Source organism: Talpa europaea, assembly GCF_964194135.1.
Source record: "Talpa europaea genome assembly, chromosome: 6".
Classification (NCBI taxonomy): Eukaryota; Metazoa; Chordata; class Mammalia; order Eulipotyphla; family Talpidae; genus Talpa; species Talpa europaea.
Genome location: NC_140072.1, coordinates 99,769,135 through 99,793,736, shown reverse-complemented (window position 1 = coordinate 99,793,736; position 24,602 = coordinate 99,769,135). Strand labels below are relative to the sequence as shown.

General features: G+C 35.5%; 1 protein-coding gene across 1 annotated transcript in view; it reads left to right on the top strand.

Annotated features, from left to right (window-relative positions):
• Window positions 1–21,206, top strand: part of NAA16 (N-alpha-acetyltransferase 16, NatA auxiliary subunit) — a gene marked incomplete at both ends in the record, with an annotated part of 56,883 nt that extends 35,677 nt beyond the window's left edge. The window contains 10 exon segments of the mRNA XM_084234894.1: window positions 1,066–1,235; window positions 1,558–1,710; window positions 5,123–5,251; window positions 10,554–10,767; window positions 11,818–12,011; window positions 13,207–13,315; window positions 14,032–14,130; window positions 14,486–14,629; window positions 18,114–18,211; window positions 21,009–21,206. Of these exon segments, the coding sequence (XP_084091020.1) occupies window positions 1,066–1,235; window positions 1,558–1,710; window positions 5,123–5,251; window positions 10,554–10,767; window positions 11,818–12,011; window positions 13,207–13,315; window positions 14,032–14,130; window positions 14,486–14,629; window positions 18,114–18,211; window positions 21,009–21,206 (1,508 nt within the window).
• Window positions 21,207–24,602: the final 3,396 nt, after the last annotated feature.

Genomic DNA, 24,602 nt, shown 5'->3' with positions numbered 1-24,602 from the left:
TATTACTGCATAAGTGGTGCTTTCTACTTCATTTTATATCATGTCTAGAGGTAAAAAACTTCTCTGGTTGTGTCTCTTCATGTGATGGTAAGATTGATCACGTTTCAGGTGTCACCCTGTTCTGCCCAAAGTCCGTCATTGATCTGTCAGCCTAATTAATGATTTTAGTCTTCTTGAGGATCATTAATTCAGCCCCTTATTTAATTCAATCATAATTTCATTTGCATTTTAGATGGAATTCTTCTTATAAAGAACTTCCCCCCATCAAATATTTGGTTCTCCTGAATTATAGTTTATATAGGAGGAACAAGAGAAATACTTCACTCTTTGCCTTTATTTATTATTGGTGTTTAAAATTATGCTAATTTGTATTTGCATTGTTGTTGTCTCATTTGGTCAGATTTTCTACATACCTCTGGGTTTTTTTTCTTTTTTATTATGGGTAATTCTTTCTACCTTATTTTATATCTGTATATCTTCCCTTTTGAACTCTGTTTTGAGAACTTGATCTTCTCTTTAGCTTGAAGAAATAGGGTAGGGAACAGGATAGAGCTCAGATAGATAATTGTGTATGACTCCTTTTGTCAAATAATCAAGGTTAATTCCATTTAGTCAGGAATGTAGCCTCTTCATTAGTGTCAACTTTGGGTTTCCCTCATTAAGTGTTGAGGTTTTGAAAATTTTGAGTCCTGTTGCATTTTATGCCTATGGAAGTCTCGCCATGATAGTGACATCCTTTTTCCATGTTATTTTCCTTGCCTTTTCCTCGGCCTATGACCATGTGCTGTCATTCGGAGAATTCATCAAATGAGATTGATTTACCTCATTTCCCCAGCACTGGTTTTTTGGAGTGAGATAGTATTTAGATGCCTATGAAACTGGCTATGACTTTTCGAACTTTATGACATGACATCCAAACCTCTTTCTGCAAAAATTGGTCATTTTTGCTGGGTTTTTACTGTTTGTTCTAATAATCCTTAATTTCATTATATATTGGAAGGAGAAAGTATGTGATTTGCTTTACATTGCCGTCTCTATAATAATTTTATATTTGTTTAATTGCAGAGAAAGGAGAGAAGGAACCCCCAACAACACTACTGTGGGTTCAGTATTTCCTGGCACAGCACTTTGATAAACTTGGGCAATATTCCTTGGCTTTAGATTATATTAATGCTGCAATTACTAGTACTCCAACACTAATTGAATTATTCTACATGAAAGCAAAAATTTACAAGGTAAACTTTCATTAAGATTTTGAATAGTTGAAGAATCCGGCAGCTTAAAAAACTCTGAGATTTATCTTTTATTGTGGAAGTAAGTTCTAACATACCTATTCCTAATAATCTCATAATCCTAAGGAGTTTTATTTTGCATAGTTGTATAATTGGTGATTCTGCTCTCAATAAATGAATTATAATTTATTTAGAGTTCCAGGTAAGTTTGATGGAAAATAGTTACTATATTTCTAACTTGTCATTATAAACTTTTCCCATTTATATTGTACCTATATTCTCTTAATCATGCATTGTGATTTTTCAATGTTTTCATTTCTTAAAGCATATGGGTAATCTCAGAGAAGCTGCAAAGTGGATGGATGAAGCGCAGTCTTTGGACACAGCTGATAGATTCATCAATTCCAAATGTGCAAAATATATGCTACGTGCAAATATGATAAAAGAAGCAGAGGAAATGTGTTCCAAGTTCACAAGGGTAGGAAATACATAGTGTGTAGTTGCCTGAGTTAGTAGAATTAAACTTAAGCTCTATGATGATTTGTGAAGTTTGCCTCTGAAGTTCATATTAATTTATTTTTCTTACTATATTTTAGTCCCATTGAGTTCACATTCTAAGTGTGGTTTCTTATTGTGGCTGAGTGTGTGTACATGCATGCACATGCACTTGTGTTTCTAGGATCTGGTTATAAGCAAAAACTGACAAAAATACGAAAATAAAACAGTACACTACTGTGTATGCATATAAATCTGGTTATAATTCTTTTGTCTCACTAGTGATTTGTGACTTTTTTTTTTACTTTATTTTGTTGTGAATGGTTTTTAATTGAAGTGTCTTACTTCAGAAGTGCTTATAGTTTTTTCTTAAAGATTTATTTTACTATGCATGCAAGAACTGGGGTCTCTGTGGGGGTGGGGTCGGGGTAGGAGTGGTGAGAGAATTCACCAGAGACAGAGTGGGGAACAGAACAGGCAGATCTACTGAGAGACACTGCTGAGGGGAGCAGCAGGTGAGACAGGGGAGGTCTGTTGCACCATTTGGGTTAGCTCCCTGGCCTGATGGAACTCAAGCTGCAGTGGCAGCTTGATAGCATGATAGCTTGATAGCGCTGAGACTTTAAGCCCTGTGCCACCAGGGAAGCCCCTGCTTATAGAGTTTTTTTATAGAAGAAACTAACTTCGGTGGACTTACTAGCTTCTGTGACATTATAGAATATATCTCTGAAATTGTTGGGGTAAACATCCTTTTCCTCCTCCCTCATCCTTCCCATCATAGACTTTCTGTTACATTATAAAAATAATGTATATTGCTAATTAAAAATATAAGTAGGCTAATGAAGTGGAGTAGATAGCACAGAAAGAGATAACATGTATATTTGGAAACTTGGTATTAGCCAGAGATGATGTAAAATTCATAGATTACAAGATATGGCTGGAACAGTTATTTGTGTTGGAAAAAAAATAAAATGACATCCTTGTTTTATATTGTAGACAGATTAGTTCTAGTGGATTAACTTCAGAGTATGAAAAGCAAACTTTCCAAACATTTTGTAGTTTACCTTTTGAACTTGAAGTAGGGAGCATTTCTTAAGATAACAAAAGCTAAATTACAAGAGTAAAATTGATAAATTTGGTTTAAGTTTATAACAAGGAATAGCTGTAACAAAGTGAAAATATATACAGTAGAACTGGAGAAGATATTTCTATCTCATGATAAACTCCGGAGAATTCCTGGAAATACTTACACTTGTTGAATGTGACATTGAAGCCTAGTGAGGAAGCCATGTTTGCAAGTTTTATTTGCAAGTTTTAATTAAGATACTTTGAAATAAATTATGTTTCTAAATGCACATTACATATGAAGTAGAGAACTTTAGTCCACAGGAGAGGTTCAGTACTTCTGCTGATTAAAAATGCTCATCATGACTTATCAGGGAAACACAAATCAAAATTATAATGAGATACCCACCTCACATCTTGAGAATGGCCCATATCAAAAAGACCAGAAGCAACAAGTGTTGGTGAAGGTGTAGAGCAAAAGGAACCCTTGTACACTGTTGTGGGAATGTAGACTAGTCTAGCTCCTGTGGAAAACAACATGGAAGTTTCTCAAAATTGTAAAGCATTTTACCATGCTTATTTTACCATGCTTATTCAAAGGGATATGCATTCCTATGTTCATTGAGGCACTATTTACAATAGCCAAGTTATGGAAATAATCTAGGTGCTCAGCAACATAACAGTGGATTAGAAGAAGATGTGGAATATACACAATGGAACTGTTTTTTGCTCTTCATTTATTAAGTTTAGACACAAGTATATATTTTTAAAAATCCTATGTATTGACATGGGAAGAATACATCAAAATACATGAACTCTTGTAATACCACCATTCTTTGACCAACAAGGTGATAATTTAGCTTTGGATATTTTGGGAAACAGTACATTAAAATATGACAGTAATATCAAAATGTCAAAAATTGAGAAAGATAAAGGAAAATCTAGGAAAATGTCCAAGCACAAAAACAAGATGTGTGCTAAATATTTCATGTAAATCATTTTGAATTAAAAAAGATGAGCTCTTTACTGTTTGAGACAACGTGGATAGAACTGGAGGGAATTATGGTATAGGTACGGTAAGTCAGAAGGAAAGACAAATACTGGATGATTACACTAGTGGAATGTAGAGAAACCACAAAGTAACAGACAAAACTAAACCAAAACAAACCCTTAAGATCTGCTGTAGAATTGAAGCTACCAACTTGAGATGGGTGAGGATGGGTATCTGGGAGAGCAGAATGTGATGGAGGCCCAATGGACTATGGTGGAGGACTGTGGTTACCTTGGTGGTAGTGTAGTGTGAAGAAATGTCAACATATACCTCTGAATCACATATGATGGTATATGTCATTATTTCAATGAAAAATAATTAAAAAGCACGCAACAAAATAACATCAAAAGTAGTACAGAAGGGCCTCCCTGGTGGAGCAAGGGGTTAAGCACCACACTATGAAGCAGTCCGCAGCCTCTGCAGCACTAGTTCGATCCCTGGCCGGTCAGGGAGCAACCCATATAGTGCAGTAGACCTCTCCTGTCTCACCTCTCACCTCTCACTCTCAGCAGTGTATTTCAGTCAGTGTGCCTGTTCTGTTCCTGGCTCTGTCCTGGTAAATCCTCTTCCTGCCCCCGCATCTCTGGCCTGTACCCCAACTTGTGTGTGAACAAATCTTTAAAAAAAAAATAGTAGTGCAGAAAGCAGTCAGCAAAGCCCAGCAAAACCCAAAAAACAAAAGGCAGAAGATGGGCTTTTTAAAGTTACTGTCTTAAATAGTTTGTATAAACCTTTGGTATTTAATACTTGGAGTTTTCTTTGTAGTGTTGAATATCCCCACAAAATTGGGTAATAGGACTATACAGTTCTAAAACACTAGGAGTTTTTTTTTTTCAATTAAATTTTATTATTTTCTTATATTGTTCATTTTTCTACAGTATTTGATTTCTCCCCTCAGGTGTTGCCCCTCTAAATCTCTCATCACTACCATTCCATAGTCCTTTGTTTTCTTCCCTCCCCTGTTGGGAGCCTTCTTCCTCCCCCTATCTTGTATGCCTTAGATCTATAGTTTGCATGCAGGTTTTTTCTTTTTCCCCCCACACTTTGTTCGGTTTCCCTGTAATTCTTCCTGAAGTGAAACCATCCAATATTTTTATTTTCCCTTCTGACTTATTTCTATTTCACTGCACATAATCCGTCCCTCCTCCATTAAAACACTAGGAGCTTATGGGAAGCACATGATACATCCTTAGTTGCTATTTATTGTCATACTAATACTTGTAGTTATGGGATGTTTTGTGTTGTTTGCTTCCTATAGTTATAAATGCTTCCATTTCAGGAAGGAACATCTGCCATGGAAAATCTCAATGAAATGCAGTGTATGTGGTTTCAGACAGAATGCATTTCAGCTTACCAGCGTTTGGGGAGATACGGGGATGCCTTGAAAAAATGCCATGAAGTAGAGAGGGTAAGTTGATAGACTTGACTTCACTTTTCTCCTATAAGGTGACCAGACCAGAACAAAAGGCAGGTAGATGTCTACATGAGATCATCTACCTCTTCTAATTACTTTGGAAATCTCATTTTAAAAGAAAGAATTCTTTATCCTTTTTCTTTCAAACAATCAGAGGTTGTGAATAAATGGCTTTTTTTTTTTTTTGATTCTTTAGTGGCTATGATTTCAACATGCTACGTATTTTCTGAAGGAAGAAGGAAGAGATTAGTAAGCCATTGTTAACATATTTTCAAAAATTCTATTCCTTAATTGAGCTATTACTTGATTTTCAGCATTAGCCTAGAAGGATACACAAGCTGGTGGCCATCTCTTTCCCCTTTACATCAGGTTCTGCTCTGTAGTCAGCCTCTCTCCAGTTTGTCTTCCCAGGATATTTGTTCTCACATTCACTACTCTGTACAGCAAACGGCTGGTTTGCAGGCTTATTTTATTACTTGCTTTTAGGATTATGTGTGTGATACCTTAGTGAGGGAACTTTTCTTTTCCTTTGTGTGAATTTTTGTTTTCCTGTTCTTTGTCATCTCTGAAGCACTCTCCTTCCAAATGGACAACAGGAGGAAAAGAGCCACAAATGCACCCCTGAGGCAGTACTCAGCAGCCCTCAGTTGTGGGGTCAATCGGCACCACTGTTCCCATCTGACGCAGTATAAAACCACAGGCATCATAGTCAGGTGAGCCTGATGTCTGCACTCTGGCAGTCACTTTGGCCTTTTTCCCCATGTGAAGTTTTTGAGGTTATGTCACTCCCCTAAAGCCTACATTTTAGGGGGTGGCTTTTGATGGAAATTGGTATTAGGATTATACCTGAGCCTTTTTAGAAATAACGTAGTTACTGCTGTGTGCATGTGTGCGTGCTTGTGTGTGTGCACATGTGTGCATGTGTATTACTGGTTGCTCCCCCCACCCCCGCCCCACCCGGCCCGGGTATCATAGCTTTATGTATCTGGGGAAAGTCTCTCTTGTCTGGAAAAATACAAAGCCCGTAATGATAGGTGAACATTCAGGCAATATCTGTGCATTTTAGTTTAAATCAGGCTAGTAACTGTAGATTACTAGCTTGTTTTGACATTCCCATTAAGATGATCATCACTTTAAAAGCATTCTTCTTGTTATTAAGGAAAGACACATTCTCAAGAGGTGGTAGATTGTTTGAAGAGGCAGCTAAACGCTTAAGATCAGTAACTCTAGAAAGTCGGTAGAAATTTATCAGATTTTCTGGAAAATTAAGAATTGAACATTGACCATCCTTAGGGACATTGTAACTGTAATCTCTACCTTCAATTCTATTCTTCCTATTCTGAATAACTATGTTACTTTGTTTTTAATATTTTGGGATGATTATTAGAATATAATGAATAGGTATTCCACTACTAAGTTCCACTTAGGTTGTGCTTTCCCTTAAATTTTTAGTGATTTTGGCTAATAGGGAAAAAAAGTCTATGATGTCAGCTTAACCTACTGGTAATTCAAGAGATATGATTTGACTGGTAGAAAGTATTTTTAAAGAAAAAAATTACAGGAAATATTAACTATCAGAGAGTAAAGCATGGCAGAAATCACTGTCTACTTATGTTATGTATTTGGTTAATTGCTAGACACTTTAACTGTATTTAGAGTTTCCTATTGGTGTTTGAGAAAGAACTAGGAATAAACTATCCCACTCATGCTACTTGTAATGTTATATTAATTCATACTAAAAATAAGATAACTTTTGTAGTCATATGTAGAAATGTCAGTACTTAGTACACATAGGGTGATTAAGTATTTACTGACTGACTAAATCTTCTAAAATTACTTTCTAGTAAAATAAACATCAAAAAAAATTTAGTGATAGAATTGCAAGAGCTTCAGAGTAATTAAGAATTCAAAGGCTTACTGTATAGCTATCTTCATGAGTTAATTTTTAGCTTTAAATATTTTAGTAAAGAAACTAGTACCTTTCAAAAATAAAACTGCAGTTTTACCTTCTAAATAGAGAAATAAGTTCAAATAAGGTCTAAGTTATTTTATTGAATATAAATATATGGGATATATATATTGCTACGAGCTCTTTAATAATTGGATTTGAAATATTAGAATTCTAGAATGGCTCAAATAATACTTTTCTGTTTTCTTTTGTGTCCTCCCCTTAGGATTATATGTAAAGATTATGTAGTCCAACCCACTCTGATGTTTAGAACCTGAGTTTTTAATAGTCAAAGAAAATTACTGCCTTCAAAATATTAGATATAAACTTATGTTCTGAATAATATTTTATAATATTTTCTTTTTTATGAACTGAGTTTTTTTTGAGGTTATTCTTCATGTCTTTAGTGTGCTTATTTATAAAGAAGAGGTTATATATATCTCTCAAACTTTTGATAAAATAGTGTTTCTGATAGATCACAACTACAGGAAGTTCATAACTCTCTTCTAGTACATCTTAGTCATTATCACACTGACACATCCGTAATGATGATGAATTCTCTATAATGGAAAAGGAGCTACTTATTACCCTAGTTAGTCCTGTTACCATTTTTGAAGTACAGAGATTACTGTTGCCTCCCTAAACTTGTGCTCTTATAAATCTCCTTGAGGAACTCTGAGACGTAATGGGTGGGAGGATCTAGATCATAAGAGAAAGCCTAATGAAATTCCTAAAGAAAACCATACTCTTAACTGTGAATAGTATTGATTCTTTGCTGACTTGACTTGTCTTCTTTGATTCAAGACTAATTTTGACAGCCTAAGCAATTCCTGCCAGTATTATCTCCTGCAACCCTACTGTCTCTCCCCCCACCCTTCATCCAAAGAGAATTAGTGTTTGCAATGAGGGGAAATTGAGTTGAAGATATGAGCTATAAGCTGAGATTTGGGTACTTGGCTTGTGATGTGATCCTGTCATGTTAATATTTGGTTGAAGTGCAGGAAGCTGACTTTATCTGTTGTGTTATCTAGTTTTTTTTTTTTTTTTGGTAATGTTATATGAGTTTGGAGACTTAAAGAATCACCCTAAGATAGTATGAAGGAGATGTTTGTGGTGATGGAATAATCCTGTATCTTGAGTATTAGCAATTTCACAAATCTACACATGATAAGATAACACAGAACTATGTACACCTGTTATACCAATGCTAATTTTTTGGTTTTGATATTGTATTATAATTATGTGGGATGTAACCTTTTGGGGGAAACTGAGAGGAAGTATTGACCCTCTCTGTACAACCTTTACAGCTTTCTCTGTGTCTATGACTCCAAAAAAGTTAAAAAGAAAGAGAAAATCACTTTAAGATTATTTGTTTAAAAGTAGGATACTGCAGTGTACTGTTCCTTTCTAAAGCAAAGATATTTTGTAGTATCTTAACTTTCCCTGATTTAATCTAGCCACATTTTGTCTACCACTATTAACTAGCATAGAGTGATCAACATCCAGGTTTGCCTGAGGGCAAATAGGTTCTTGAGACTTTCCTGACTGGACTGTCAGTGGAAAAACTGAGAAGGCCTTCAGCAACCCAGGATAAGTTGGTTACCCTATTTATGGAAGACATTAACTGGAGAGAGGCAGCCTATAGGCTGTTACTGATAAAGAGGCGGATGGCTTAAAGGTTTGTGGTTCCATATGACTTCCTTGACTTAAAATCTTTGTCTACTAATACTGCTAGGAGTATCTCTTGAAACGTCTGTCTGCCTTTCATATAAATATTTCTCAGTCTAAACAAGGTCCTGTAATCTCTTAAATGCTTTCATCTCATTATATGTTCATGATTTTTGGCACTGCCCTTTTTCCTTAGTTGTATTGGATTTTAAGATATTCTTACGGTGCTAGATATAACGTGATTTACATTAATGAAAACCACAAACAATTTAATCAACTATGTAATCCTCTGATTAAAAGAAATAAAACTAAGTTGATGTTATTTTTCAGTTTCCTTGTCTTATTATGGGAGGAATGCATAACATTATTAAAACATGATCTGAATTAACGAATGCAAACTAATATGAAATGTTCGTTTTTTCTCTGTGGGTGTGATTTTTTTTTTACTTCTACATTGTGTCCTATTAGAATTCTCTTAAAGTCTCAAGTACTTAATGTAATTCTGTGTGTAGTGTTTCTAATTGCAAGACTACTAAAATTGTCAGATGATATGGAAAATAACTAATGTGTTCTCTGCACAGCAAGTACCAGACCTCCATTACAGGGAGGATGTAGTGCAGTAGAAGAACTTGGTTTATATTAACATGGAATCATTCATTTTTCTATGTTTTTAGAGAAACTAAAGTAGGGAAAAGAAAGAAGACTGGGGTAGAAATGCATGTAGAGGAGAAAATAAAAATAAAAATTAGGGTGGGGGTTAATGTTTCCTTATAAGGTATTAGTTCTTAGACTTTTTTTAGGGGATGGTGATTAGATATAAACTTTTAGAATTGAATAAAAGCTTTGCTCTTTCTCCTTAGGAAAATGTTATTATGCTTATTTATACATAGATTCCCGATAAAGAACGTCTGCTAAAGGTGGAATGTAGGTAGATTAATGGGAATGTAGTAGGAGAAAGCCACAATGCTCTTAATTTATATAGCATTTTCTGTTTAGATGAACATTAAACTATATTCCTATTTGACCTCCTTAATAGCCTTATGAAATTGGCTGTAGTTTTCTGTAGTCCTTAATTTAGATTAAGTAATTGAGGTTCTAAGAAATTTGGAGGTCTACATGCCTAATAAGTACTTTTATCTCCTGAATTGACAAATGTGTGCTTGTTGAACATCTGCTGTGGTAGGCCCTGTGCCAGGCAGTGGGAATGGGGTTGACAGGATTTGGCCTTGAAGAGCTGATTAATAACTTGTTGAGTACAGCAATCTAATTTGTAAACACTTTACATGAATCTGTATATTTTATTCTTCATTTAGAGCTTTGGCTAATTTTGGGGGAATACTGAATCCATGCTGATCTGCGGGGGACTACTGTGAAGAAATATTCCATTAAAACAAATATATCAATATGTGCTAGTTTCTAGGTTTAAAGAATAACCTGATTATTTGACATACTGCATAAAAATTGAGTATCATCACAAAACATGATTTACAGGAAATGGTCATTTATTGTAAAAAGAAATTTAAGTTGAATGCAAAGAAGAACTGGGTATCTTACTGGTGAGGGCAACTAAATGAAATTGTGGCTTTTTAAACTCTTGTTCGGGCTTTGCATAATTTTTTTTCCCAAAGGTATACACTGTTGACATAAATGTAAGAGATGCTTTGTGGTTTTGTTTTTAAGCATTTTTTTGAGATAACCGATGATCAATTTGACTTCCATACATACTGCATGAGAAAGATGACCCTCCGTGCCTATGTTGATCTTTTGAGATTAGAAGATGTACTCAGAAGACATACCTTCTATTTCAAGGCTGCTAGATCAGCGATTGAAATATACTTGAAATTGTATGACAGCCCCTTAGCCAATGAAAGCAAACAACAAGAAATAAATTCAGGTAACTGAAAAGAACTTGCATTAATTAAAGGTTTGAAGAGATCACTAAATTTCAGGATGCCATTGATAAACAATACACAGAAAAATATATTGTCAAATGATGACAACATTAAACAACTGTTTTGGGAAAAAAGAGAAAAAGTAGAGGGAAAATTTAGAAAAAAAATTAAAAGGATGATGTTCTGTAGCTGATATTTCTAAATCATGCATAGAATGACTTGGATTTTTTTCTCTTAAGTAAGTTAAATTCAGGAACAATAGAAATGTATGTGGGCTACCTTCTTTTTTATTTTAAGTAGTAACTACAAATAGCTTTGAACCCCTTAGGGGGAAAAATACACTTTCACCACTTCAAGTACTTACTTTATTGAAAATAATAATGCCAATGAGAATATCTATGCAGCTTTTTATTCACAAAAATGTTAATTTCGGGCCTCCCTGGTGGTGCAGGCGGTTGAGCACAGTGCTGTGCAGCTGTCAGCAGCCCCTACAGTGTACCAGTTCCATCCCTGCCGGCCTCGGAGCAACCCACATGGCTAGCATCTCTCTCCTGTCTCTCCAGCTGCTCCCCTTGGCAGTGTATTTCGTCAGTCTATCTGCTCTGTTCCCTGCTCTATCTCTGTTGAATCCTTTCACCCTCCCGCACATCTGGCCTACACCCCTGCTCTTGTATAAATTTTAAAAAAATCATTAAAAAAATGTTAATTTCTAGGAATATTTTTAGTAGCATATTTCTGATCTTTCATTCATAATACTTATATAGTTTTTAGAGATCACATATGTATTCTGGTATTCTAAGAGTACAGTTGGTGTTATCAGCCCCATTTTATACAGTTTGGGACTTGAGACTGAGATAAAGTGATTTATGTGTACTGTATAGAAATCAGAACTTTTGTTTTCCAGATATTGTGCTGGTCATTGGGAACACACTTTCTAAACATTTTTGCATAGTTCCCTCTTTCTCTTTCCCCACAAGAAGCTATACTAATAGTATGTATTGCAGAAGAATGTAAGAAAATGGAAACTGATTCCATTCATTCATTCACAATAGAAAACTTGTCAGCTAAAGAATTGAAGAAAATGCTTAGCAAGCAGAGAAGAGCTCAGAAAAAAGCTAAATTAGAAGAAGAGAGAAAGCATGCAGAAAGGGAGCGTCAACAAAAAAATCAAAAGAAAAAAAGAGATGAAGAAGAAGAAGAAGCCAATAGTCTTAAAGAAGAACTTATACCTGAAAAATTAGAAAGGGTGAGAGAAATTTACTTTATTTAATAAAATTTATGTTTTTGTTCTTCTGACCATAAATGTGATTTGTTCAAATATGTAAATCAGAAGACTTGTCATATTTCAAGGTCATTGCAAGTCATCAATGACTTTTGAGTGATAATATGCACATTTCGGCAAATGTTAATGATACATGGAATTTGTAGTTGTGGTAGACAGAATAATGGCCCTCCAAAAATGTCCACAGGTTAATTCTGGAACCTGTGATTATGTTGCATTACTTTGCAAAGGGGAATTAAGATAGCAGATGGAATTTAAGGTGGTAATTAGCTGGCTTTTAAAGTAGGGTAGATTAACCTGAATTATTTAGGTGCACCTATGTAATCACAGACTTCTTAGAGTGGAGGAGTGAGGTAGGAGAGGTCCTTAAAGTGGAGGAGTGAGGTAGGAGAGGAAGTCAGAGTGCTGTGACAAGGACTCAACCCTCTGATACTTGTCTTGAAGATAGAGGGAGAAGAACGAGAAGAATGTGGGCAGCCTTAGGAAGCTGAAAAGGTGTTGAAACATTGTCCCATAGGGAGTACAGTCCTCCTGACATGTTAAGCCCAGTGAGACTCTTGTTGGATTAAACCTAGGGATAAATTTGTCATATTTTTGGTAATTTGTTATAGCAGCAGTCCAGTTTATTAAATGTGAGAGCATTTTATATATCTAGCTTTATGTGTTTTAGCTATTAAGGGGAGCAGAGCCCCTCTTCTCCAGTATTTTTTTTAAAGTGTTAATTGTTATTTGGGGACCAGATTTAGGGAAATATTTTTGGTTAATTCATTGAGTGTAGTATAATTATTTTAAATTTGTCATTTTTTAAAATTTTGTGGTGCATTTATATTGTTTTCTTACTTTAGATGTTTGTGGTACATCAGTACTTAATGTACCATATCCTGAAGTTTCTGGAACAATTTGCTGTATTTTTAAAATAAAATTATGTTGATTTTGTCAGAAAAACAATGTTTTTTGGATTTCCATTTTGGAAATTATTGTCTGTTTCCTTTAAATTTGCTTATAGATGATAGTTTTAGAATGGCTTCATATACATATTTAGCTGTATAAAAGAACTGTATAAATTACTTCAGGTATATATTAATATAAAATTTTAGGGGAATTTGACTTGTGTTTTTTTTTTTTAAATATAATAATTTTGTTTTCTGTTTTAAAATAGATAGAAAATCCATTAGAAGAAGCTATCAAGTTCCTTATTCCTCTTAAGAACCTTGTTGCTGATAACATTGACACTCACCTATTAGCATTTGAAATATATTTTAGAAAAGGTAATAGTTTGAATTCAGTTTTTAATCCTTTGATATATTAGTATATTTGGTTGTATTACATGTAATCTTTGTTAGATATATTTTTGTTTCTAGAATTCCATTTTAACTTTCCACAAAAGTTGATAATCCTTTTTTCCTGTTACACATAACTTCACTAAGTAGTGAATTAGAATATTATGGTCAAGGGACCCTCCCTGGTGGCGCAAAGGTTAAGACTCAACCAATGAATCTGTCTGCAGCCTCTGCAGCATCAGTTCGATCCTGGGAGCAACCCACATGACGCAGTGGACCTCTCCTGACTCGCCCGCTGCTCCCCTCAGCATTGTACTTTAGTCATTCTGCCTGTTCTCTTCCCCACTCCCTCTCTGGTGAATCCTCTCACCCCCCCCCCCCACCCCCGCCACACACACCTCTGGCCTGTATCCCAGCTATTGTATGCATAAATAAATAAATCTTAAAAAAATAAATAAAAATAGAATATTATGGTCAAAACCATTTTTAAAATAGTTGAAACAGTTATACAGATTGTTTGCTTGAAGTAATGTCATGATTTCTCAAGCTTTTCTTTAGAAGATTGTTGTCTTTGACAACCAGCTAGCTTAGAGTTTTGCTTATGAAAGTTATAGGAAATACAACATTTTGAGGCTAAAATAAAGTGAAGAAAATAACATACATACATACTGATGCTGTTACTTTTATATTTTTTTCTGACACAGGAAAGTTTCTGTTAATGCTGCAGTCTGTCAAACGAGCTTTTGCCATCAACAGTAATAACCCATGGTTACATGAGTGTTTAATTAAGTTTTCTAAATCTGGTAAGTATAAAAAAATGCAACGTTTGTGTAGAAGAAAATATGAAAATTGAGCTGTCTTCCATTAAGCTGAAAATTAAAGAAATTTGCACAATGAAAAATACAAAAAAATAACATTTGTAAAGTATTTAATTTGTAAGTATTTATTTAAATGATATACATTTATCTCTGAATTAAACGTACTGCAAAAAGATACTAGAAATGAGTGCATTTTTAGGTTAGAATATATATTCCAAAGGATCAGCGGTGTTTTTTACTCTGTAAAATGTATCAAGCTTAATAATAAATATAAATCTATTCGAGTTGATTTTAAGTAACAGCCAAAAACTGTTTAAACCCTGATTTTTGCTTTTTATAGTGTCTAATCATAGTAATCTTCCAGACATTGTGAGCAAAGTTCTTTTTCAAGAAATGCAAAAAATATTTGTCAACAAGGATTTGGAAAGTTTTAATGAGGATTTTCTCAAACATAATGCTACCTCTCTTCAGCATTTGCTTTCAGGTATGTAGCTCCCAGGATTAAAATGTTTATGGAAAAAAGAATAGGATAAAGAGGAGGAAACCATTTTGGACGATATTCAATCTCTCTATTATCTATTAAAGAAAAAAATGAATACAGTACCATTTATTGGTATCTTTGAAATTTTTGATCTTTGAAATAGCAAAGGTTTTTTTGTTTGGTGAAAGGAGATTAAAGTATGGTAAAGAGGTAAACAAGCATGCTTGTATTTTGCTGCTTAAAGTGTAAGTTGTCTCTGCCATTTAGGAAAACAGTCATCCTTTTTTTTTTAAAAAAAGATTTATTTATTTACACTTACAAGAACTGGGGTACAGACCAGAGGTGGGGGAGGTGAGGGGATTCACCAGAGACAGTGGGGTACAGAACAGGCGAATTGACTGAAATACACTGCCGAGGGGAGCAGCAGCGTGCGAGTCAGGAGAGGTCTGCTATGCCATTTGGGTATCTCCCTGGCTGGGGATTGAATTCGTGCTGCAGTGGCTGTGGATAGCTTCATGGCTTGCTTCTTAATCCCTTGCACCACCAGGGAGGCTCATTTTTATTGAGAGCTTTACCTACCTGTTTCTTTAGATTTAATCACACTTCTATAAATAATTTTATTTTTTTAAAGTTTTTTTTTTTAATTTATGCATACAAGAACTGGGGTGTAGGCCTTAGGCACAGGAAGGGAGAGGATTCACCAGAGACAGAGTGGGAAGCGGAATAGGCAGATCTACTGAAATAACACTGCTGAGGGGAGCAGCAGTGAGACAGGAAAGGTCTGCTATGCCATGTGGGTTAGCTCCCTGGATGGGAATTGAACTCATGCCACAGTGGCTACTGATAACTTGATAGCGCTGAGACTTTAACCCCTGCGCCACCAGGGAGGCCTGTAAATAATTTTAAAGAATTAATCAAAAGCAAAGAAAGAACTAAGTGCAAAGGTTAGATGAAAGAAATGCTCTGTTTAAGTATGGGGAAAATAGTAAAAAATATTTCATGTATGTCCAATAGTAGGGGAAATAGTTTTAGGATGGAATACCAACTAGTCATATAAAATGATACTGTGATAATGGGTAAACACAATTAAGAGAGAAGTAAACAGAATTTGCCTATACTCTCAACTGTGTATAAACAAAGGATAAAGACTTAAAGTATAAGCCAAAGGTTTTCTGGTTGTGTGGTAGTGAGTGCTTTACCTTTTCTTGTATTTTTCTTGCTTTATGTATGTTGTATCTTTAGGATTTATTTATAATCATGCATTAGTACAAGAAGGATTTTCAGCAGTTTATACACATTCATAAAATGGGGGCTTCCCTGGTGGCACAAGGGGTTAAGACGTAGCCTGTGGAGCTGTTCACAGCCTCTGCAGCAGTTCGATTCCCAGCCGGCCAGGGAGCAACCCACATGGTGCAGCAGATCTCTCCTGACCCACTGCTCCCCTCAGCAGTGTACTTCTGTTGATCTGCCTGTTCTGTTCCCCGCTTTGTCTCTGGTAAATCCTCTCGGCCCCCCACACCACTGGCCTGTACCCCAGTCTCATGTATGCATAAGAGTCTCTTGTATGCATAAATAAATAAATATTTTAAAAAATTCATAAAATGGTGGCATAAATGCAACACTAGACAAAAGATTGTGAAGAGTCAATTGGGGAAAAAATGAAGCACATACTATAATTGTGCTCTCACTTTAAGCCATGTACTTAATTAAATATTTTAAGCTGAGCTTTCTTGGGGCCCTCCCTGGTGGCACAAGGGGTTAAGACACAGCACTATGAAGCTATCTGCAGCCACTGCAGCATGAGTTTGATTCCCGGCCAGGGATCACCCACATGGCACAGCAGAACTCTCCTGTCTCGCCCACTGCCCCCTCAGCAGTATACTTCAGTCAATCTGCCTATTCTGTTCCCCACTTTGTCTCTGGTGAATCCTCTCACCCCCCTCCTCTGACCTATATCCCAGCGCTTGTATGCATAAATAAATAAATCCTATAAATAAACAAACAAACAAATAAATAAATAAAAACTAAGCTTTCTTGTTTAACGGGAATATTTCCAGTTCTGATATCTATGGAGAAAAACGAATTCCTATGAAAAATTACAAAATTTGTCAGTAAGGGTGGATGTTTCTCTTCATGAACATTAGTGGAACAAAACATTATTACAGTTATGGGAAATGCCTTTCCAAACATTGTATGAAATTCTAAGAAAGATATTTTTCATCACATGAAAACACCGTAAAGAAGGGGCTTCCCTGGTGGTGCAGGCGGTTGAGCGCCACACTGTGAAGCTGTCCGAAGCCTCTGTAGTGCCGGTTCGATACCCGCCGGCCTTGCAGCAGCCCACATGGCGAGCAGACCTCTCCTGTCTCGCCCGCTGGTCCCCTCAGTGTGTGTTTCATCTGTCTGCCCGTTCTGTTCCCTGCTCTGTCTCTGGTGAATCCTCTCACCCTCCTGCGCATCTGACCTATACCCCGGTTCTTGTATAAATAAAAAATAAATCTTTAAAAAAAAAAAAAAAAAGAAAACACCATAAAGAAAATCAAAAGACCAATTGGGGAAAGTATACATAGATATGTAACAAAAAACTAATAAGGCTGTTAGAAATTAACACTAAATCATGTAAATAAAAGCCCAATAGAAAAGTGAGCTTACAATATGAGCAATATAATTTACAGGAGGAATATAAACATGTTTTATTAACAAATAGTTTTAAAAACTTGTGAATATGCATTTTTCCGTCCTCTCAGTCCTCCTCCGACCCCCCCACACACATACTCCCATGTGACAATTTTCTTCCTTAGATGTTTTCTTTTATGGTATCTCTTTTTTATTTCCTTCAAATTTTGACATATTGATGAATGCTATAAGGCAGCTCATACTTAAATGTTCAGTCTCATAATTTCTGAGGAGGGGCAGTTGTTTATATTCTGTAAAACTTTACCAACTTGGGCCTCCCCTAGTGGTGCGGGTGGTTGAGCGCTGTACTGTGAGGCTGTCCGAAGCCTTGCAGTGCCAGTTTGATCCCGGCTGGCCAGCAAGGATCCCACATGGTGCAGCAGACCTCTCCTGTCTTGCCCGCTGCGCCCCTCAGCAGTGTATTTCATCAGTCTGCCTGATCCATTCCCCGCCCGTCTGTCTCTGGTGAATCCTCTCACCCTCCCGTGCATCTGGCCTGTTCCCTGGTTCTTATATGGAGAAATAAATAAATCTTTAAAAAAAAAAAACTTATCAATTCACCATCTCTTTGTGACAGAAAAAGTCCTGATTTGTAATATTGGGGCCCCAGGCTATCAGATGGGATGGTGCTAATGGTAGTTGGGAAGACTTAATCAAAACTGATACCTGAGAGCTGGTAGGAGTAATAGCCCAGTGCTGACTAACTGCTGGAACCACATACGAAATCACTGATCAGAGTATTATATATATATAAAATCAGATCAGATGTAATACATAAGAATGTTCACTTTGAAATGTCTTGTTATTTCAGGTGCTAAAATGATGTATTTTCTGGACAAGTCAAGACAAGAAAAAGCAATTGCTATAGCTACTAGACTAGATGAAACTATTAAAGATAAAAATGTAAAGGTAAGATTTTCCAGAGTGATTATTACAAATTTATAGATATGCAGTGATCTAGCAAAACATATATCTTTTTTTTTTTTTTTCCTTAAGATTTATTTTTATTTATATAAGCACTGGGTACAGTTAGAAGCGCGGGAGGGTGAGAGAATTCACCAGTGCCAGGGCGGGGAGCAGAGCAGGTAGAAGGACCGAAGTACACTGCTGAGGGGAGCAGTGGGCGGCAGGAGAGGTCTGCGCGCCATGTGGGACCCTCCTCCGGTGGCCAGGGAGCAGTCGGGGATCGAACCGTTGCTGCAGAGGCTGCGGGCAGCTTTGCAACCCAGCGCTCAACTGCTGCGCCACCGGGGAGGCCCCAAAACATGTATCTTTACACTGTAATTACTGAGTGGCTTTCAAGTTAAGAATCTCAGTTCAACCAGTCTTGATTTGTGTTACATATGTGACCTCTTGGCTTCCTTTTCCTTCTGTATATGATGAGAATAGAAATACTGTATCTCATAGAGTTGGTGCAAGGTTGACTGAAATATGCTTCAGTATTTAGTACCTGCCTGGCACAGATTAAGCATTCAATAAATGGGAACTGTTAGTAATAAAGGACATTCATACTTCAATGATCATAATTTTAGAGGTTCACTTTTGTTTTATTTAAGGTAATTGAGATAACATTGGTTCACAAAACTGTGTTTTAAGTATATAGGATATTCAAATACATTATACCACACCTATTACAAAATATCAATAATCTTCTTCCATAGTCCCCTGGACTCCCTCCATTCTCTGCTTCCACCCTCTCTTCCCCTCTGTTAATACTATTTCTGCAGTCAGAATCCAAGGGTCTGTTTTGGTTTAGTTTTTTCTGATCTTTGTTTTTAATTTTCCACATATGATTGAAATCATCTGGTATTTGTCTTTATCCTTCTGACTTATATTGCTTAGCATAAACCCCTTTAGTTCCATCCATGTTTTTGCAAATGGCAAGATTTTATCTTTTTTAATAGCTGAGTAGCGTTCCTTTATGTGTGTGGGTATGTATATATATAATGTATGTGTATATATATGTATATATGTATTATATGTATTATATACACACACACATACACACACCACATCATCTTTATCCAGTCATCCATTGATGGCACTTATGTTGTTTCCTTAACTTGGCTATTGTAAATAGTGCTGCAGTGAACATAGGGGTGCATATATCTTTCTAAATTAGTATTTTTATATTCTTTAGATAGATATTTACAAATTCAGTGGGTAGATCATGTGATAGGTTTAATGTTACATTTTTGAGCAACTACAGATTCACTTTTTCAAGTAGAATAGCCTCCTCTTTTATAGGATCTGTCCATTATACAGTCATTTTATGATGAGTCCTTTTTTATTACAATTTAATAGTCTCATAATGATTGTCACCAACTAGATCTTGTGGGTGGGGAATATAAATAACTGAGTATGCAACTGAATCATACTGTATTTATTGGTGTAATTGTCATGTGGGTCTGTGGGTTTTGTTTTTTTTTTAGTAAAGTATGGAAATTTTTTTTTAGTCTTTAGGTCTTTCATACAAGTGGTTGTTGAATTGCATAAAAATAGTGGTTCCTAAATAGCTTATTAAAAGGAAAATTTCAATTAAATTTAGATAGTTATAGTGTCATAATGGTTTCAAAGTTAGTGAATTGGTATGAGAATTTGGTTTTTCTCACTCTATTAGCCAACTCTAAATAAATGTGAAATAACTTTTTCCATTTTGTTACTTCACTTATTTTTAAATATCTTTTTAATGTCAATAAAAATGAAATTCATAGTTTTTGTTGTCTTGTGTAAATCAGTCTTACGTAAGCTTAGTTATGTGTCAGAATTTTCAAATTATGCTGTCTTAGAACGAACTAATGTGTTACACAATATCATTGTGTTACTGGGATCACATTATGATATTTTCACCATATGATCACATCTGCAGAATGGATTAGTCTCGTAAAGTTGGGGTCTACTGTATTAGAATTTTACTGCTTATGATCCAGCTATTCCACTCACTGTATCTGAAGTATATTAAAAGTTATAATATGTACCTGATATTTATTATAATAGCAAAGATATGGAAACAACCTAAGTGTACATCATGGATGAATGGATAAAGAAAATATATACATACACAAAGGAAAAAACTCAGCTTTAAAAAAATAATAGATGAAATCATGTTATTGGCAACAACATTGGACTTTGAGGGGGGATTATATTAAGTGAAATATTAGATGGAGAGACACAGACACATATCATTGCACTCACATATGGAAGAAACACAGCAAATGGAAAAACAAAACAAACAAAAACACTAAGATACAGGGAATAGATTGGAGGTTACCAGTGAAGAAAAGCGGTGTTAGAGGTGGGTGGATGAAAGGAGTGGAGGGGCTCCACTGTATGATGTCAAATGAAAACTGTACTTTTAGTGGCAGTCATGATGTAGAATATACAGATGTCAAATTCTCATGTTGGATATGAGAAATCTACAAATTGTTATATGAGCCAATGTTATTACAACAAAAATTTATCCAAAAAAAAGTGAATCTCCTTTTTAAATAAATAGGAATTTACTGCTTTATTAAAAACTTTGCAGTTGATTTTTATATTTAATATCTTCCTTTTCTGAGGTGATTCTTCACTGTAGATAGCAAGAAATTATTTTAGACTGATGCCTACTCAGCTTTCTGTTGGTTAATAAACACATTACCTCTTGAGTAAAGTAATTATTAATGAAGCTTTTTAAAAATAATCTTTATTCTCTTTGTTCCAATAGACTTTAATAAAGGTTTCTGAGGCACTGCTTGATGGCAGCTTTGGGAATTGTAATTCCCAATATGAAGAATACAGAATGGCCTGTCATAATTTGCTTCCTTTTACATCGGCTTTCCTACCTCCTGTGAATGAAGTTGATGGCCATAGTGCAGCACTAAACCATACAGCTAACTATGATGTCTTGGGAAATGAAATTTGAAATGTCATTAAAAATTGACTTCTTGCACACTCAAATAAATTCAGATAAGAGTTTCTTTTCCAGGGTCTTAATGTAGATATGAAATGAGAAAATTGGAATTTCTAAATGGAGTATTCCATGAGCTTATTTTATTTATCTTACTGCCAATTTGCATAAATATTTGTTGAAATTGTTTATACTTGTACAGTTTCTTAAATTCTCAAATTATCATCATTGTGATAGGTGCTGTCGTTTCTGTATCATTCATAATTTCTTATTAACCTAAGTTGTGTGTAACCCCTCTGTATTCTTTCGATCCTGGTTTCAGGACCTAAGTTTTGATCTCTTAACTGGTTTGTTTTATTGTTTATTTGCGTGTTTTTTAAAACTAAAGCACCTCAATCTTAAAGTGTTAATTGTGTATTAAAAACAATATGGAACTCTTCTTGACAGACATTGAGGTTTATTTTAAAATTTAACTTGCTCTTTTTCTCATTTTTTTTTCATGCTTTACAATTTCCTTTTTAATATTCATGAAAATGATACTTTCTAGTTGAATGAGGATACTCCAGGTTTATGTAGATGATTCAGATGTGGAGATTGGTTTGCCTTGGTAATGGAAATCCACTAGTAATTTGTTGCATGTAATAGACCAGTTTTAAAGACCCACAGGCAATAATTATGCCTTTCTGACTAAGGTGTTTTATGTATTAAGAAACATTTATAATTAAATGGTGTGCTTCAAGGGAGGATGATAGGAAGGATTACAAATTATAATGAAATATCCTTACTCTTATAGCCATACATTGACTAAATACATTCTTATGTCAGTAAAATAAGAATTTAAACTGTCATTAGTTTAATACATAGCATTGTTGAACAATATTTTCTGGGCGAATAGCTTTTTCTCTCATGTACAGCAGTAATAAATGCAATATTTCATTATTTTGTTTCAGAACTGTAAGTATATCTATAATATGAATACTTCCCTTTAAAGCAAATAGAAATCTAAGAAGGGAGGTTTTATTTAGACAAACAGTTCTAATTCAAATGACTTCTTTTCACTCTTAGCTGTTAGATACAATTTGGGGAGAAAAACTGTAAAATAATGCCACCCTGTATAATGCAGTAATAAATTATTTTGTACAAAATCACATTTTTTTTGTTTTTGCTTCATACTATCAAAATATTTGTGCAAAATGTTTTCCTCTTGAGGCAGTAAAAACTTAATTATAAAACTTAAATTATAAAAACATAAATCTTACAACCATCTACCAATATATTCTGGTGCTACAACAGCTTGGCCTCTTTTTTGTGTTTTAATAACTATAGAACTATTAAATCTTTCTCACCAAAAGTCTTGTCAACTGTGCAAGCCACCAATTGCAGAAGATACAAGTTAGTTATATTTAATGTGGAAATTGCATTTTCAGTGGCAGTCTTGTTAAAAAGTATTCCTGGACATCACGTAGAATTTTCAGGTATAGAGTTTTTCTACAATGGAGATAAGGACAGTGGTAGGTATGGAGGACTGGACAAAAGTATTACACTGGAACTAGTGAAATTTGTTTGTGTATCTGTTGGTGTATTGAAGTGGAATTTACCATTCTCCCTATTCCCATTTCATTTTTAGTGGAAACATTGTATACTTGGGATGTGAGTAGGGATCTTTTGGAGCTATGTAGGCATGGTTGTTGAATGCCTGTGACATGCCAAACAAATTTTTTTATATTGAAAATAATAGCAAAATCACTGGAACTTCTCATAATCTATGGAACTTTTTTTTTGGTAGGGGTGAAGTTCATAATGCAGAAAGAATGAATCATTTAATGTATTTATTGAGCACCTTTTAGCTTGAAGATACCATTACTCATTACCGTTAACCACATACCATTCTGTGGTTATCAGAGATCTGTACATCTTCATTTCTGCCCTCAATACTTCCCTTTATTTTGTGACTTTGGTGAAAACCTTTATTGAAATCTGTGCCCATTGTGTGACTCTAGTGGAAGCTGTTTACTTTCTCACTACCTCTGGAGAGAGTGTTCATAGTATATTCACTCCCAGCCTCTGGTTCCAGCCCATTACTCTTCCACTATTGTGTAAAAACCTAGGTTTCTTTTAAGATTATAAGACACTGGGTTGTACCACCCTAGAGCCCTCTTTATTGTTGTCATTTGTTCACTTCTCTTGACTGGAGAACTTTCTGTTGTCTCCAGCTATGCTTACATTCTGGGTGCTTTTGGCCTGTTACACAAATTCAACACTGATTGTTCTGTTAGTTTCCTGATCTCTCTAACTTATTAAGTGATTTTTCTCTTCATTTTAATTAAACTAACCAATCCCTTAGTGACTCCTTGATTTTTTTTTTTTTTAAGATTTATTTTTATAAAAGCTGGGGTATAGGCCAGAGGCGCGGGAGGGCGAGAAGACCCACCAGAGGTAGAACAGGGAGCAGAACAGGCAGACGACAGAAATACACTGCTAAGGGAAGCAGCAGGCGCGACAGGAGAGGTCTGCCCCACCATGTGGGATTCTCGCCGGCCAGCCGGGATGGAATCCGCGCTGCAGAGGCTGCAGACAGCTTCATAGCGCGGCGCTCAACCCGCTTCGCCACGGGAGAGGCCCAAGGAAGTCATGAAAGCTACTCTGACCCTGATCTCCTATTCCTTTTAACCTCATTTGGATATCCCTTTCATAGCTGTTCAACCCCTTTACAACCTCCCATGACTTTTCCCAATTAGCTTTTGCCACTAGACTTTAATTTTTTGGTTTCATATCCCATCAGTTCAACTCTTTTTAACTTCATTATTCCATTCTTCTATCCCATGTGCCAAGAAAAAAGTCCCAACATTGGTTGAGTTAAACTTGTTCTTAGCTTCCTCAAGGCTGTTACCAAGGATTATGTACTCTCACAGACTGATGCCTGCATATTAGTGAGCCCAAACTATGTTTACAATTCTGCTATTTCAACAAATCTCATGTTTCAGCCCGCCTTTCTTGTGTTTCAGTAGGTATGGTAAGCTACATAATGTGGTAGCCCCCCCCCCCATGTCTATGTTAATACTCGAAACTTGTGAATATGTGATCTTTGTAGTTGTGACTGAAGATCTTGAGATCAAAGATCTGGATTGCTGGCATGGGCCCTAAATAATCTAATTCTGCCATTCCTATCTTTCAGGGAATTGGTCCATTTCATATAAATTATCAGGTTTGTAGGCCTAGAGTTGTGCATAATGTTCCTTTATTGACTTTTTAATGTCAATGGGCTAGTAGTGATGACCCCTCTTTCTTTTCTGGTATTAGGTATTAGGAATTTGTCCTCTCTCTCAGATGGTGAGCCTGTCTAGAGGCTATCAATTTTTATCTTTTCAAAGAACCAGCTTTTGGTGGCATTTATTATCTACATGACATTGG